Source organism: Ambystoma mexicanum, chromosome 2p, assembly GCF_040938575.1.
Source record: "Ambystoma mexicanum isolate Mex_15411 chromosome 2p, UKY_AmexF1_1, whole genome shotgun sequence".
Lineage (NCBI taxonomy): Eukaryota > Metazoa > Chordata > Amphibia > Caudata > Ambystomatidae > Ambystoma > Ambystoma mexicanum.
In genome coordinates, this window is record NC_090923.1 from 899,874,833 (window position 1) to 899,892,688 (window position 17,856).

Genomic DNA, 17,856 nt, shown 5'->3' on the forward strand with positions numbered 1-17,856 from the left:
CCGACCCTTGCAAAAGAGGAACTGGCCATGGACATTTGAACTCTGCTTTCAGGTCCAGTAACCCGCACCAAGAATCATTAAGTTTTTTCTTTTTTACATCAATTGTTAACATAAACCTGTAAATAAAATGCTGTATTTGGTGTGTTTATTAGTGTTCTTATTTTTGTTGGGCTTTTCATGAGCAAGAACCCTGTGGTGGTAAATTCCATATTGTAGACCAACTCTGAAAGTACCTCTTATGGGCACATGTATACATTTTGTTTGAAAACAGAACCAGAGCCTGTGCTCTTGCTCCTTTACAACATATTACTAAATCTACTATTTGTGTACTTTTTGTTCTCCCTCCCTATTCTCATATTGACCCTTATTAAGACACTGGATTGCCTTCATTTTCCAGTTCTTCGGTTTCATTTTCGTTGCATTGTTTTGAAATGTATTCATGGGGTGCTTTCCCTGATCTTTCATCTTGGTACAAGTGTATGTTCCTTCACGTCCATTTCGTTTTACTCATTCCTTCTGACTGATTCTCAACTGCCCTTCCCTCGACGCACAGTCTCGCTTTTGTTTTTTTGCTCTCTGAGCTGCTAAGCTTTGAAATGCCCGCCCTCTTTGTGTACAAGCCTCTTATCTACCCTTTAGGTCTCACTTAAAAACTCACCTTATGCTTGTTTGTTTCGTTCGTTTGTTTGTACTTCCATTCTTTTGTACCACTTTTATGTCATTTGTGTACAGAGTTTTGGGGAAAACGGTTTATAAATTCTAAGGTACAAAACAAATAAAACATTAGTACTTGGTCATCTTTGATTTCTTAAGAGACATTCTGTTTTTCCACATATGAAAACATCCTGCATGCTACGAATAAACACTAATTTGCGTGCTCTTGTACTCGATTGTGCGGTTGTGCTCGGGTGAAAATGTGAACTATTAACGTTTTAGCCAACTAAGTTCATCATCAATTACTCTTGTCAATAAAGGTCTTTTGCTTTTCAACACATTTCAGAATGAATGCGTCGTATTTTGATCTTCTAGCAAGTCTTTAGAATTCATATGGTAAATCTTAATTCCAGCATTTTTTTTCTTCTTTGCTAGGTCCCAGTCCGAGTCCAGCTCTGAATCAAGAACACGTTCTCGTTCACCTACCCCAGGCAGAGAGGAGAAGATCACTTTCATCACCTGCTACGGGGGCAGTGACGAGGAGGCGGCAGCTGCTGCTGCTTCCCTAGCAGCTGGTGGAGTCCCGGTGAAGCCCACCACCTCTATCAAACGCACCACACTAACGCAGCAGGGTGGAGCTGCGGCAGGTCATAGCACCTCCTCCCGGTCGGTAATTTTCAAATTTGTTTAATTTTCAAACACTTAAAAGCCAAAGAAGCATCAGGGTCACTTTATAAGGGTCTAAAGTTCAAGAGGTCCAAGTAAGAAACCTATGTGAAGTATTTAATGATTGAAAACTTGGTGAAAATGATTTAAGAGATTTGCCCGGATTCCAGCAGTTCGACCTGTTGCAACTTTGCCATAATTTATTTTTCATATGCTACTTGGAAACTGTTGCCTACCTTTAGGCCTCCTCTTTGCGTTTAATACTTTTGATTCCTTCGGATGCAAACCTTTTTTTTTTTCACTCTTGCCTATGAATAAGACTTTCTTTTCTCCTTGATGGAATCGGCTGCTTTATCTATCTGGTTGAGCACAAGGTCTTAGATTTTATAAAAATATGTGAGTATTTTGTCTTACCTTAATCCTGATAACGTCCCCCTTATTTTCAATTTCTGATTTGCCTATGTAACTCCCCTGGGCCCAATCGGAATTTGTTGACAGCAGAAATCAAAACTTCAGTGATCCAATAATCTGGAATCTATGGTCATGGCATTGTTTTTCGTGATCAACCATTGAAATATCCTTATTGATCTTTCATGTCTGATTTTAAATTACTATTTACCCTCTGAGCCTTCCAGGGTGTGTACTCTTCGAAGGGTTTTTTAATACTTCTACATTTTGTTAATGGATTAAAGATTGCCCTTGCTTCACCTCTATTTTGTAGAGTCAGTAGCTGGTCCGGTTCTATTTGTATAACAAATACAGGGAAAGGAAGCAAATAATCAGTTGGATGCCAACACTTCCCCTCTCCATAATCATTGATTCCTAGTGGAAATTGGGACGTGTGTTTCTATGTACGTATGTATCCAAGCATGTATCCAGATACACATATACAGGTCTAATGAATTCCTTTCTGCCACAGATTCCTCATCTTAGATATTTTGAGGCAATTGTGCCCTTCTCATGCCTGATGTTACATAAGGGACCGTTTATATGGAACAAAGGTTTTATCATACTTTTGTTGTTTATCATAAAGGGCTGTCCTCAAAGTGAAGCAATATTGACTTTAATAGGTTTCCCTTGAGGGCAGGTTTTTCTTAAAAGACCCCCACTAATCCCTAGTTGAAATCTTCACTGGGGGCGGGGGATATATTTACTACATCTGGGACCTAGGGTAATTGCGTCAGTTTCTTTTTATTATTCTTTTGTATTTTTCTTTTTCCTCCTTTTTTTTGATGTTAGTAATATAGAGAGTTTTTCTCCATATATTAAAGGCAATATTGCTTCACTTTAAGGACAGCCTTTTATGACAAAAAACAAAAGTATGATAAAACCTTTGTTTTTTAAGAAACCATTACAAACAAAATTGCCCAAATCCCAATGTGAGAACATGACAACCAAGGGGAAGGTTTGGGTAGTAGACCACCCTTAAGGTCCAGTACGTGGATACCCCACAGTTTATATGGAGCCAGCCGTGCCCCATGAACACTGTTCCTTTATCCCCACAGTCAATATGCTGATTTGAATTCCACTTTAGCTTGGCTATTTTGCTACATCATACCTCATAACCCAAAGGCCTCCTACTTCAGGTCCTTCTCGGATTTGAGGAGGCAAATGTCATTGTCTGATCCACACAGTGTCTCTTTATTGCTTTGGAGGAGGGTCAAGACGCAGAGGTTTGCAGATCCTGCAAATCCATGCATCTTAAGGACCTTCAGGAGCATGACGTCAAAATCTTCACTTACCGTCACAAAGATGTGAAAAGGACAACATTAGTCGCAGGTGCCTGAACCTTCATTGAGGGGGCCTGATCACTTAGTGGTGTCCATGTAGGAGGCCCTTCCTACAAAGCACAAAACGCAGCAGCACAGAAAGAAGTCCTGCTCTCCTAGTGGCTTGATACATCACTCTTCTTCATCCTCCACAAGGAATCGAAGCAGCCACTCTGGATTTAATGACAAGGATGCCTGGGAGGAAGTACTGACCTGCATGTACGTACCCCAATTAAGTCTTCATCTCAGAGACTATGGGGGGAATTTAGGCCCAAGTTGCTTAACATCTTATTTGAGGCACTGTTGGCCAATGGCTTCATTGCTGGTAATGACGCCAGGTCCCATTGTGCTGGTTGAAGCAAGCAGAGGTGAACCTCCTTGGAAAACAAAAACATGCCTTCTGTGGAGGCTCTTTCCGCCCCCAAACCCCTCCGATTGGAAGCTCTACTTCCACACTGTGTGCATCCATCTTCAAGCCTTTCAGCTTTGGTGACATTTTGACTTCAGCAGCAGTGCCAATGCTTTTCTGGTTTACGCTCTGCCTTCTCAAAGATAGGTCAGAACTTCAATGATGAGCACCTCATACCTTATACCCATAACATATGGGTTTAAAACCCTGTACTCTAGTGAAGAGAGACTTTCCTAAAGATTTCTGCAACCAGGATGTTGATCTTACTAATTTGACATCTTGCCAGTGGGTTGGGTACCTCACTGGATGTAGACTTTAGCCAGATTGCGCATATGCAAAACCTCATGCTTCGTTTCAGAGAATGTCTGCCAAGGTGAAAGTCTCTGGGGATGGCTGTGCCACTAGACCTTCAGTCCAGCCTGACTGATTAATATGGCAGTGTCCTGCTTACCTTTAATCTGGCTGTGGCTGCCCCGATATGACTTTGTGTCAGAACCATGCCATGGTTCCTTTAGTGGACCATGACTTGGCAAAGAAGCACAGACCAGCTCCTTTTGATCCAGGGTTTTTGTCTACTCGCACCATGCTTGAGCAAGTCAGCTACCTTTCTTTCCTTGCTCCCAGAAAGGGAGAGCAAGATTTTAGATGCTTGGGACAGCAAAGGTTTTCGCCATGGGCCACCTGGCTCTAAGAGCAATGAGTGCCACTTGTGCTCTAACTAAGTACACCCTCACTTCATGGGTCGTGGTCTCCAAGGCAGGCGAGAATTTACAGACACTGGAGATGAAAGAACGGTTACCCCCTTGATGAAGGGTGGAAAGGAAGCTGCAAATCGGACAGAGAAATCTGGCATTGCACGGTGGACTGTTTTTTCTAGGTAACAGCACTGGGTCTGTTTTTTGCAGCATTCCTAGTTGGGGAATTCAGAGTTTGCCCTGGGTGTTCGAATCAAACTGCTTGAAGCTGACCACCTTTTTGGGACGAAGGCCAATGAGTCCTCGGGAAGTTCATGGCCTCCAAAGCCATGGTTAAATCCCTCGGTTTGGTTGTCCTACAGCCCCCATATCTACCCTTTCCCTCTTCTTTTTTTTTTTTGTCTAGAACAGCAGGGGTCAATTGGCCTCTGGTAAACAAGGTCAGTTGCACTTTCCACATAAAGGCAGAGGTGCGGATCTGCCAACTCTGCTGTCTCGCAGCTGCCATCTGCACCAAAACCCCTGTAATTTGGATTTTCTCCATTCTTCTCTGGTGAGGGGGATTATCCTGGTTTATCAAAGAATGGCATCTGATCACATGGCTCTTGAGCCTTTCATGTTGTATCGCATGAATACTGTCTTTCTTTTGTTCATCACTCTCGCGACCACCATCCTCTACCTCCCAAATTCTCATCCTCTTGGATGTGCTTTGGGTTCTATTGCAAAAGTGTCCCGTCGAGCTGGTGCCTGCTTCAGAGCATGTGAATGAGTCGTACTTTCTGGTCCCAAAGGAGGATGTACCTGCTTCCCATCATAGATCTGCGGCATTTGAATTTATATGTATGCAACATCAAATTCAGGATAGTCTCCCTCGCACAGGTCCTTCAGGCTCTCGATCTTCTGGACTGGTTGGTGCCACTGGACCTTCTGGATGCCTACTTCAATGTGCTGATCCATCAGAAGCACAGGAGGTACCAGAGGTATACAGTATGGTATTCTCATAAGTTCCGGGTTCTACCATTCTTTCTTTGGCACAAAGTGTCTTCACAAACTGCTAGATGTGGGGGCCACTCGTCTCAGGAGGGAAAGGATTCATATCTTCCCCTGCCTGGCAGGTGTGCTCATTTGGGCCTGATCCCCAGAGTTTGTTACAGCAAACCTGCCTAATCTTGCACAGGTTAGGTGTCTTCCCAAATATCAAAAGGTCCCAAAGTTTGCCACCCTTGTCGCACCAGTTAATCAGAGCAGTGCCAGACACTCACAGGAGAGCCTTTCCTCCTGAGGAACAGGGGGGTGAAAATCTTTGATCCTTACCTTCTGGTCCCAGCTTCAGCTTTCCTGCGTCTTTGGAGCCTCATGGCCTCCTGCATCTTGTTGGTCAGAGTCGGTGATCCCAGTTTCAGGAAGCCCTGTAGGACCTGTTTTTGGGGCTCTAGCAATGTGTCTCAGTGCCTGCTGTGGTGGTTCCTGTCACCATCATGACAGATGCATGTCTCAGTGGGTGGAGTGCCCATCTTGGAGGTCGGACGGTGAGTGATATTTTGTCCCCCTACAATGCTCCGGAATACATCAACCTGTTGGAACTTCAGGCCATCAGGCTGGCCCTGGTAGCTTCTTTTACCTAGGCATGGGACTACATCTGTCCCGATTTTGCACAGCACATTGGCCAGGCCATTGGCCAGGCCCCACCTCAACAAGATGGGTGGTGTAAGTGTACTGACTCTGTGCAGGGAAGCAATGTGGTTGTGGTTCTGTGCTCTGCAGAACAAGATGTTCTTGTCTTGCTGGATCAGAGAATGTGGTTGCAGATGCCTTGAGAAAGCAGAAGTCGTCCTCCCTCCTGTGGGTGGGAACTCTGCCAGGAAGTTATGCACTTGATCTTTGCCCATTTGGGGGACCCCTTAGGTGCACCTCTTTGCCGCTAGTGTGAACAGTCGGTATGAGTTATTCTGCTCCAGGAAACTTCTTCGGCACAGAGCCTTAAAATGATGCATTATTTGCTAAGTTGTGTTTTAATCTCTATGCCTTCTAACACACCCTTCCCCCTTTTTAGTCATGTGCAGCAAGGTCCACGTTATTGGCAGAAGGGCACTAAAAACACTTTACATTACATTTAAATAAAGTTGAGACAGATTCATGTTTCTGCTTCTGCAATTTCCATCAATATGAAGTACAAGCCCACTGTTTGAGAGAGGACCCACTTCCATAGGTCTGTGGTCATTCGGGCAACACTGGTGGTCCTGACCACTGGCTGTGAACACTTGGTACTCTAAAAATGAAAGGTTAAAAGTGGAGTCAGTTGCTGTTTGGGTAGGCGAGTAGGATGACTGAATACCTTTGAAGTTGATGCTGCTTTGGAGTAGTTCATGAACTTCTGAAGGCCAGGGATGGGTGCAACTGTGCTACTTGCACCTTACAGTTCCAATAGTGTGAGGTCATAGTTGTCTTGTCAGGTAAGACCTAGAACCTACTGCTCCCCAACAAAACTACTGTCAGAGTTCTTGGTTGTTTCACTTTTGTAAGAGTCCTTCTGCTCTAGAGCTTCCTAATTTCTTCTCTGGTTCAGCTGCTTCTCACTCGGTATCAGTGTGTTCTCCATCTTCCCTGTATGACTTAAACACAATAAGGATTCAGATTCACTGGTCAAATAGAAAAATTGGGAGCAGGGGATTCATTCAGCTTCCAATTGCAACCATTCAATATTTTGTCGGCCGCCCAGTCACTGGAGGTCGCCACATTGACATTTTCATTATGTTTTTCTCGAGCTTTCGCTCAAGATATTTTTCCCCAACGCAATTCAGGGTATCCTGCTAGATTTGGTCTTAGTTTTGCTACTTGTTTTTGGATTTTTGTATCGCGGGTCCCACATTGCACAATATTCCTCGGATTAACTGAACATTTTCTGTTTTTATTTAGCCTGTTATTATTGACAGTATGCAACCAGTGCTGATATATCCTTTGGTATTTAAAAATTGTTTATATAACAATGCTTTGATATATAGCGTGCCCTTTTGGGAACTTCATTTCATTTGGAGTGTTCTGCTAAACTTTCTGGGGAACTGTTGAAGAAGGCTCAAGACTTGCAAAGGCATTTGAGCCTGTTCAAAGCTGGAGAGCATGAAGACCCGGTATAATTCTCTAGCGTCAGTGGGGAGCTGTAGTGACACATTGCATAGCTGTTCTCATTTCACTTCAAAAGTGAAACTGCTCCTTGTATTTGTTGGCTGTCAATTTTGTTGGTTTGTTTATCTAATGTGATCTTTTTCAAGAACCACTAATGAATCTTAAGCCACACTGCTGTGCAAGTTATGGTGACGAAATGGGACATAACCCATTTATAGACCTATTTGCCATAGGCGAAAAAAGCAGCGTGTTGACTTTGCCTCAAGTTTCCCTGAACCAAACTCCAAATAGATTGCCCTTTCGATTAATTGGTCATGTTTCGATCTGTTCGAAATTCCTGTTCCGTCATATGTAGCATTAAGAACAAAAAGGTTTTTCTCTGGAAACTGGAGTGAGATGCAAACTTCACATCTTGTCAAAAATGTTGGTACTTCCTTATCTTCTCGATCTGAGTAAATCGGGTCTTCATTTATACTCCATAAAAGTTCACTGATCTGCTATAGTAGATTGCATCAAGAAGAGCTAGTGAAATCTAGGCTTTACCAATATGCTCTTAACTATTTTTCATTAGCACAACATACCTTTAAGGATTTATTCATCTTTCCTTCAGAAGGGTGGTTTCGATTGTTCATATTAATCATGCTTTTTCTTCAAAGCTTTTCTTAACTGTGAAGAGGAACTTGCACATATTGGAAGTCAAGAATTTTGCAATTTAATCTGGAAAAACGAGACGCATCCAAAAATTCAAACAATTGTGACTTATGGAGCCATTTGCATGGGGTTCCCGGTTTCTAAGCAATCAATTGCCAGATGGATAGGTTTGTGCTTAAGGTTGCATGATCCAATACAACACTTCCTGGGACACCTATAGACCATTCCACTAGGAGTAGAGATGATCTTTCTGGGCATTCTTGTGAAATCAAAAATGTGTTATTGACGTGGATAGTTATGCACAGCTTTGCCAGTCGTTACTGTTTAGACAATGACCTAAGACCTGATGCTCAATTCGAAGAAGCCTCCTAAAAAAACGATTTGTCTAAAGAGTTTCGAAAAGGCTATGCACTTATTTCCCTTTGATATTAATGATTTCCTCTTCTCCCTTTAAAAATATCCTATGTTGTATTCTGTATTTATGATCATCAATGAAGTAGAAAATGTTGCAAAAGGTCATGTGCATCTTCATTAAAATACACCACCCGCCTCCTGTGTAATCAGAATTCAAGTTCAGGAAATAGATTAAAATGTGAGATCCAGTAGTAGAGGTCACCTGGCAATGCAAAGCTTTCTGGGACCCAGCAGCACCCTATTACCTTAGTGGCAAACGTTAGTGCATCTTTTTCCTTGTGTCCGATTCCATGCCTTTTCATTACCTTGTTTTTAAACTGTTTTCTACTGTTCTTGCAACACACATCTTTTCACTACCACTGATGTACTTTGTGAAGAAATCCTAGGAAAAAACAGTAAGCAATAGGGGCAGAAATTTTAATTTTAGGAGTCTAAGCAAGAGTTATCTTTCTGCTAAGGTTTTTGGGAACTTGCAGATAGGTAAAGATATTGCATGTTTATGGATAAAATGAAAATACCCATGAAGAAATAGGATTTATGAGTGTGTCTTTTGTTATGTTTGCCTATCAACCTAAAAAGTTGGTTAGAGGAATGGAAGAGCAGTGTCATTGAAGTTTTAGTCCCTTTCAGCACACGGAGTCATTCCTTTGATGTATTGCTTCTTCTCCATTTTAGGAAACCATCTACTTCTCCCTCTTCTTCATCCTCCTCTTCGTCTTCATCATCAAGTTCAAGGTCCAGTTCCCGATCACACAGAACAAGTGGATATCAGCGATCCAACAGGCACTCTCGCTCCGCGTCACGGACTCGGAGGTACTCTCGATCACAGAGCAGGAGCCGTCGTTCTTCTGGTGCAGGGACCAGGGATGGACGCAGACATTCCCGCTCGCATTCTATGGACCGCAACAGACAGTACAACTCTCGACAGAGATCCAGGTAATTGGGGGCAATCTGAAAGATAATTAATGTAGAGCAATTAACAGTTTTGCCCATTACAACAATCAACAAAATAAATGGGGGACTCTAGTAAGGAAGTTTATGCAAGATTTTATTTGCAGGAATTACTCATTACCACTGTTGCTTTTTGTCTGTTCATTTTTTTTACTGTTTCATGATAAAAATGGCTTTCTTTCAAGCCCTTATCAAGTGGGAGGAGAGTACTCTATAATAAGCAACTAATTTTTTTTCCAGAGGTTTTTACTGTCTCTGGGAATTGGATGCCGGAGCGCAGAACACACAGTATACTAACATGAGCTTCTCCATTCAAGCACTTAATACTTCACTATTTGGCTCTGGGCCATAAGGCGCTTTTACCCAGAATGCATCAATTCACGCAACAAATGCTTCAAAAGCTTATCTCTGGGCTTCCAGACTCCATTTCCCAATGTGCAGTTCAAACTATTTTTTTTTCTTTCGGGCTGTGAGGGTTTATATTCAGTTCCCCAGCTTCCATAGGTCCAAGAAATGAATACTTTTCTCAGTGTGCGCTGAGATTTAATATTTACATTTCCAGTATGCGGTGATACATGCAATAAATATATTCAAATGGAATGTGTCCTCCCACGTATTCCTCATCTTTTGACATATGCTTTCCAGCTTAAGCATTGTTTTTTTTTTGGCAGAGGGCGCTGTGTGTCAACTCTGTCCCTCGAAGGACTGTGTCGAGGATGATGTCATTGAAGGCATATATAGCACGCGCAGCGCCCGTTGGCTTCAGTTCTGTTTTTCCACGATAGCTTTGAAGAAATACGGCACGCTTCCTCACATCTTGTGATGTCTTTGTTATACCTTAGACTTCGAGATGTCTTCATCGACGACTCCGAAGTGCGGATTTAAAATGTCCCTGACTGATCCGCACTGTATCTCTTTGTGGTGCCTCACAGCGGACCATGACGGCTCCGACGGCTCCAAGTACTGGTCTATGACTGGAAAGGCCTTGAGGGAACGGAAGGAGAAGCTGAAGGTAAGCAAAATCCCTAAATCCCCTACCCGATCCGTGAAACATTTGACTGACGAGTCGAGAAGTGACTCTCCTCGGAAGAAGAAGGCCAAGCGGTCCAGGTCAAGGAGTGGCTCACGCCACTCTTCTTCGTCCTCGAAGATGTCTAAGAGAAGGCATCGTAGGTCGCCTTCGTCGATTTTGTCATCGGATGCTTCCCAGAAAGAGTTGCTTGTCCAACCAAGAAATCCACTCCGGCCAAGTGGGAGGCCTTAAGGGCTGAAATGCTTAACATTTTCGAAAAGCAAAAACCAAGCCATGCTCCTACCGCACCTCGAAAGAAGCTAGAAAGGAAAGGTCTCGGCCTAAGTTTCGCACACCCTAGGCCTGGGCCAAAGGCCTGATCCGCATCATGAGCCTTCAAGGCCTCCATCCGATGTAACATTGAAGGATCATAAACACAAGTTGAGGTCGTCTACGCCAGCGGCGCCTTCGACGCCTTCCAAACCGTCCACATTGACGCCGAAGACTTCAACGCCAGCTGTGCCATCTTTACCAGCGGTGCCGTCAACACTGAGTGCCGCTCCTATACCAATGGCGCTGATTAAGAAAACCTCAACGACTACTACAGCGTCTAAGCCAATTCTATCAAGAACCATAATTCCTGAGAAAACCTATGTTCCACTACCTTGGAAGGACTTTTTCAAGTCTCTTTCTTCAATTTATGACAAAGAGGAGTAGTCTGATGAAGAGACCCCATTTGGCCTACAATATGGTACGTCCAATGTACCAGAGAGTTTCACTGCAGAAGAGTGCAGGACCTTTATGAATATCTGCCGACTGGAAGTGGGGTGGATACTTCACCTGAACTCGAGTTTGGGAAACCAGAGGCTGGCAAAGCATGTGGATGCATCCTACAGGCAGCCCCTGTCAAAGGTGGTGGATTACATGGGTTGGAGTAGGCCCCCATTACCATATAAACAGGACGACCTTACTGACATTCTAGACAAAGGTCCAGTCATATCCCATCTTACCATTCCATATGGCCTTGAAGAATAGGGTGGCCAGGAACTGGGAGACACAGGAGACCAATCCGGCAGTCAACTAAGAAGTAACACCCTTCCAGTTGTGACCCCCGACTACCTGTCAAAACAATCCACTCCGGAGAGTCTGGTGGTCCAGGCAGCTACAGAAATATCCAAAACAAGCAGTGTACCCTACCATCCGTCCTGATAGGGATGACAAACGCGTAGATGGGTGGGCAAGGAAGGTATTCTCTGCTGGGTGCATGGCACTAAAATCTCCACTTGTGCCCTCGCAAAGTTTACGTTCACTCTATGGGACTGCATTTCCATGGGGGCAGAGCACATTCCCGAATGGGGTGAAAGAGATGGCTTCTTAGCCATAGTTAGAGATGGCAAAGAGGCCATGTGCAAATCTCTTCATTCAGGTTTGGATTCTACTGATAGCATCAACAGAGCCATGGCTACCTGCACCGTTATGCACAGGTTTGCGTGGATGTGCAATCCAGACTTCTCAACGTGTCTTTTGATGCGTCTCGCCTTTTTGGCAACAAGGCTGACGAGAGTCTTGAGAAGTTGCAGACCTAAAAGGCAGCAGCCAAATCTTTAGGCGCTGCTATTGGGCAACCTCAGCCTTTTCATTCTAGTGGGCAACATTGGAGGGGTAGATCTTTTCGCTACCACTCCTCAGTTGGAAGAGTGAGAGGAATGGCCATTCAAAGGGGCCAAAGAAAATGTCCTTGTGATGGGCGAGGAAGAGGTGCAAAGCCTGCTCAAGCAGCAGCCTATTTACCGTCGGCTACTGCATCAGCCGCCTCAAAAGCTCTGAGGTCTTGAGTTACAGTTCACCAGTGGGGGAGGGGGGGGTTGACTGTCTCTACATCTAGAACAATGGCGCGAAATTACTTTGGATGCTTGGGCTCTAGAAACCTTAGCCCATGGTTACTGCCTTCCTTGTATAAGGAGACCACAGAACAATCCAACAGGGAACCACTCTTTGAGGATTCCGGATCCGCTCTTTGTGCAGAAGATTTTAACCCTGCTAGAGAAAGGTGCTGTAGAACCAGTGCCTGTAGCAGAGAGGAACAAGGGATTGTACTCTCCTTATTTCCGAATACCCAAGAAGGATGGAGGACTGAGACCCATCTTGGACTTGAGATACTTGAACAAGTTCCTCAGAAAGGATAAGTTCAAGATGTTAACACTTTCTCAGATCCTTCAGGCCCTCCAACTCCAGGATCGGTTGGTGTCATTGGACCTTCAGGATACTTATTTTCATGTGCCAATCTATCTCGAGCACAGAAAATTCCTGAGGTTTGCAGTTGGTGGTTCTCATTATCAATTTCGATTTCTGCCATTCGGGTTAACCTCCTCCCCGAGGGTTTTCACCAAACGGATGGCGGTGGTGGCAGCGAGTCTCAGAGGGGGATTCACGTCTACCGCTACCTGGATGGTTGGCTGATCAGGGCATGTTCTCGCGAACAAGCCCAAGATCATCTCAACGTCACCTGTCACTCTCTTCACAGACTGTGCTTCTCCCTCAATTACAAGAAGTCCCATATGACACCACCTCAAAAGCTCCAGTACATCAGAGCTGTACTAGATGAATCCTTGGGGAAGAGCTTGCCACCTGAGGTGAGAGCTCAAAACATTCTTCAGATTGTTACCAAGTTTCAGAGTGCCCTGTCTACCAGCCTTCGATTTTTGTTATTTATTTATTTATTTTTTGAGGTTGCTCGTCATCCTGCATTTTTCTGGTGCCACAAACCCGAATGAGATACCTTCATTGGGCTCTAAGAACTCAATGCTCCCAGTTCTCAGGAAAGATGTCGGACCTACTGGTGGGGCTGCAAGGACAATATTCTGAAGGGAGAACCCTTTAGGCAACCTTGGCCAGAGATAACAGTAGTGACTGACGCTGCACTCACAGGGTGGGTAGCCCATGCCAACGATCTGACAGTCAGCGGTCTTTGGTCTCCATCGGAGTCCAAACTACATACCAATCTTTTGGAGCGGAGGGCAATCGGACTAGCGCTGAAGGCTTTTCTGCCCTCTGTACAGGGAAAGAATGTCCTGATAATGACAGACAACACAGTGGCCATGTACTGCCTCAACAAGAGAGGAGGTGTAGGGTCACTACCACTGTGCCGAGAGGCAATGTAGCTCTAGTACTGGGCAATTCAAGAAGGAATCTCCCTATCGGCAGTTCACCTAGTCCAGAGAGAAGATGGCGGCGGACGCTCTGAGCAGGCAGAGCATTCTCACACAAGTGGGAACTTGCTTAGGGAGTCCTTCAGGAGATCTTCACCCTTTGGGGAACCCCTCAAGTAGATCTGTTCGCGAACGGGGTAAGCCGGAAGTGCGAACTGTATTGCTCCAGGGAATTTCCCCCAAGAGGAGCTCGAGAAGACACGTTTGTAGTAGACTGTGAATTTCATCTCCTGTTTGCGTTTCCTCGTCATTCCTCTTGTGATCAGGAGGTTGAGAAGGTTCGGGAAGCACATGATCCTAGTTGCCCCGGATTGGGCCAGGAGGATGTGGTACCCGAACCTTCTGGACATGTCAATCTGTCCTCTGATACGTCTTCCACAAAGAGAGGACCTTCTCTCACGAGAGCAGAGTCGGGTTCTCCATCCAGAGGTCAAAACGGTCAACCTTCACGCCGGGTTTCTGAAAGGCTGAGATATAAGGATTGGGACCTCTCGGATGACGCAATGGAGGTTTTGCTTTCGGCCAGAAGGCCAACAAAAAAGTCTCTGTGCCGTTGGAATACATTCTGCAACTGGTGCAGAGAAAAGAATGTAGATCATTTTCTATGTAAAACACCAAATGTGTTATCTTTTCTACTATCTTTAGCCAATCTGGAGCTCCAGATTGGTACTATTAAAGGCTACTTGGCGGCGCTGTCCATCTAAAGCACTCGCCAGAGGAATGTTCCTACTTCAAAATTTCACTAGTGACACAATTTCGAAAGGGGCTAACCAATGTGTTCCTCCCTCATCTCCGTTCCAGGTTCCAATTTGGGACATTAATTTGGTTCTAAAATTTCTAATGTGCGCACCTTTTGAACCATTACTTCTGATGTTTGTTAATCTACTTAGAATCACATGCTGTGCATATAATCCGACATCCAGTGGTAACTGCGGAGTATTGCATCTTGTCTTTCGAGACTGGAAAGGGGACGTCGACATGGCCGTGCCTGTAACACTATCCCTACGTGACGTGTAGTGTACCCAAGATCCCTCACGCGTCGAGGTCCCGCAGATTGTTTTTTCCGCCCAACATACTGGTAGCCTTATGCAGAGCTCGTCAAAGACATTGCTTATTGTCCCCTCTACCTTTGGTCGAATAGTTATTTAAAAGAATTAAGATCACCCTATCCGTCCCTTCTTTTGATGGTTGTTCCAGATCTCCGCCGACGACCTTCAGAACTTCAGGCGGTGATCCAGTCGACGCTGCCGACCACGTGGCTGGGCCTTCTGGCGGCCTACACAGTAGGGAGAGTGGGGTCGGGGTGGACATTTTTCTTATAATCTGAGAATGCCTTTCCCCTTCTTTCCCTTTCCCCTTTGCTCTTGGTCACTCTAACCATCCTCAGCTATGGAGAGGACTCAATTTATGTTTTGCCCTATCTGTGAGAGCAAATTTCCTTGGCAAGATAAGCACAGACGGTGTAACCGGTGCTTGCCCCTCGATCACAAGGAGGAAGGATGCGCGGCTTGTTAACTCCTCCGTCCTAAGACATTAAAGGAGCATAGAGTCAAGCGGTGAGCGGCCTACGGTATGTCGAAGGCTGAGTTATCTGCTGCAGCCACTGAATGGGACGACAGCGAGAGTGATGATAAAACCTCTGAACCGGAGGTTGTAGACCTTTCGACGGAGCACTCGCGTTCTGCATTGTCTCTCCCCAGCCCCGCTAGGCACGGCTTAGGCACTGGTATGGGGAAGTTGCACCCCAGCGACAGAGGAACATGTAAACAGCACTAAACGCACAACTCCAAGTCAATCTTCGGCAAGGTCGAAGAAGACTTCAGTGCCAACGGGTACACCGGAAGTTCTGGCGGCACCTGCCGAACCTCAGGATCGGCAGCCCTCCCCGCAGCCGCATATGCGCCTAGCGAGCAGGCCCTCAAAAACAAAGGGCGCTACCCCTAATATACCTGGTACCGTCGAAACTCATCACAAGAAGGCGTCCAGCGACGATAGGGTTCCGGTTCCACCGAAGACGGCACCACCGAAAAAAGGCTGCCGTCGAAGACAAGGCCCCGGCTCGGCCGAAAAATACTTCCCCGCAATCGTAGGCTGAAGCTACGCGCCTCCCGACTGCAGAGGACGTTGCAGACAGCTTAGCTAGGATTGTATCCACCGATTCTCAGAAACCGCAGCCATGGGATGCTCCGAGGCCTACGGAGAAGGCCAAGGATCCTCCGCTATCCAAGGATGGCCTAAGAGGAGTACTGTAACCCACCCATAAGTCGAAAGAGAGACACAGAGACGTCACACCTCTGTCCCTCAGGAGGAGTTCTCTGGCTCCTTCTCGAAGGGCTGTCTTCGACGTTGAGACCAATATCTCGACATTTTTCGACAGATGAGTGTATTTAGGATGATTTTCCACCTCTAGACCATTCTTGGTCTTCGGTTTGGACTAGAGAGAAATTTGAAAACCTGTCCCGTCTTTCCATGCAGTTTGTTTCCCGTTCAGAACAACCCACACCTAGGAGGCCACGGGATGAGCCCTGTGGATCCCACAGCTAAATTTCCAAGGCTTTTTTACCCCTCTTTGGAAGAGGATACATATAGCTGCAACCTAACTGAAGAAGACATTACTGCAAACACTCAGGATGAGGAATTCATCAACCCTGAGGACATGCACAATTGCATAGCGGGCTGGGAGGAGAACCCCGTTGTGGGTGACCCTCAACCATGGCAGTCACCAGATCCACAAGATCCTGATGCCTTGTCTCTGGATTCTCCCCAGTCCACCCCCACTACGCAACAACCCTCGCCAGTGGATGAATTGACTTTCAACGTAATATTGCATAAAGCAGCTGATCACTTTAAGATTGCTACAGATGAAGCTGTCCCTCAAGCGGACTTCATGGAAGACATCCTCAAGGAGAAGCTGCCGGCCAGCCAGGCTATTCCTCTCCTCAATTCAATTAAGAAACATTTGGCACCCTCCTTAACAACACCTGCTCTCACAAGAGGTGTTTACCCAAGAATAGAAAAACTCTTTCGGCCTTCTCCCTCAGACCCTCTGTATATCGGAGGTCACTCCAACCCAGACTCTCTGGTGGTGACTACTACAAGAAATAGGGCAGGGGTCCCTTTGTCAACCGACGAGGCACCCCCCGATAAGGAAGGTAAACTACTCTACGCCCTTGGGAAGAGGATCACGGTCGCAGCAGCGTTTTCAACACGTATTGCCAACAACACAACCTTGTTGGCCAGCTACGCCGATGCTTAGTGGGCCTCACTACAGGAAGGCATACAGGAGGTTCCAAAACCTCTCCGTACTAGTCTCCTCACCACTGTCACTGAGGGCAGACCGGTGAACCAAAGCATACTTAAGAACACTTTGGATTCTGCCGAAATGGCTGGTCGATCCCTGGCTCAGGGTACGCTCCTGAAGAGACATGCGTGGCTACGGAACTCTGGATTCGAGCCAGAGACGCAAGCGTCACTTAGAAATATACCCGTAGAAGAATCCAACCTGTTTGGGAAGGCGGTCGATGAGGCCCTCGAGACCGCAAAAAATTAGCAGGACACCCTGAAAACACTGGACCAAATTACACAAAGACCCTCTACAAGACAAGGATCTGGGTCCAAACGGCTTTTTTGTGGCCAACGCTTCCCTCAACAATACTCATCGGGAAACAATTGGAACTCTCCACAGGGAAGCAGCGGATACACCACCCTGTATCCCCAAAGGGGTCAGCGTCGTGGCAAAGGAAGGGGCCGGCTCTCTACCCCTAGAGGCTCCCCGGCCTCAGCTTCAAAATGACTCGAAGATTCGGGTCCCCTCCCATGCCTCCCTGGTCGGAGGCCGGCTAACATCGTTCCTTCAGGCATGGGAGAGGATAACTACAGACCAGTGGGTGCTAAAGAACGTGGCTCACGGGTACTGTATAGAGTTCAACCGGTTTCAGACCTCCACGAGCAAGATGACTGACACCAGACCATCTTGCATACTTCTTCAGGAAGTCGAGACACTACAAGAGAAAGGAGCCATAGAAATCGTACCTCTGTCACAGGTAAAAGAAGGTATTTATTCAGTGTACTTCCTTGTACCCAAAAAGGATCTAACCATGCACCCTGTTTTAGATCTGCGCCCAGCGAAAAAATTTGTAAAGCCACAAAGGTTCTGCATGGTCACTCTGCAGGAAGTAAATCCACTATCACAGGGGCATTACATGGCAACACTGGACATGAAAGATGCATACTTTCATATTTCAAATCCAGCGCACAGAAAATACCTCAGATTTATGATACAAGACAAGCCTTATCAGTGCAA

The 17,856-nt window shown here is 45.7% G+C and overlaps 1 protein-coding gene across 4 annotated transcripts in view; it reads left to right on the top strand.

Annotated features, from left to right (window-relative positions):
- Positions 1-17,856, top strand: part of CLASRP (CLK4 associating serine/arginine rich protein) — a 1,024,175-nt gene that overhangs the window by 585,162 nt on the left and 421,157 nt on the right. For all 4 annotated transcript variants that reach the window (XR_011302052.1, XM_069644604.1, XM_069644606.1 and 1 more), the window contains 2 exons: positions 1,090-1,320; positions 9,057-9,317. Coding sequence is in view for 3 of the 4 variants with exons in the window: in XM_069644604.1 (XP_069500705.1) it covers positions 1,090-1,320; positions 9,057-9,317 (492 nt within the window). In the remaining variant the exon portion in view is untranslated. The remainder of the gene's footprint in view (positions 1-1,089; positions 1,321-9,056; positions 9,318-17,856) is intronic.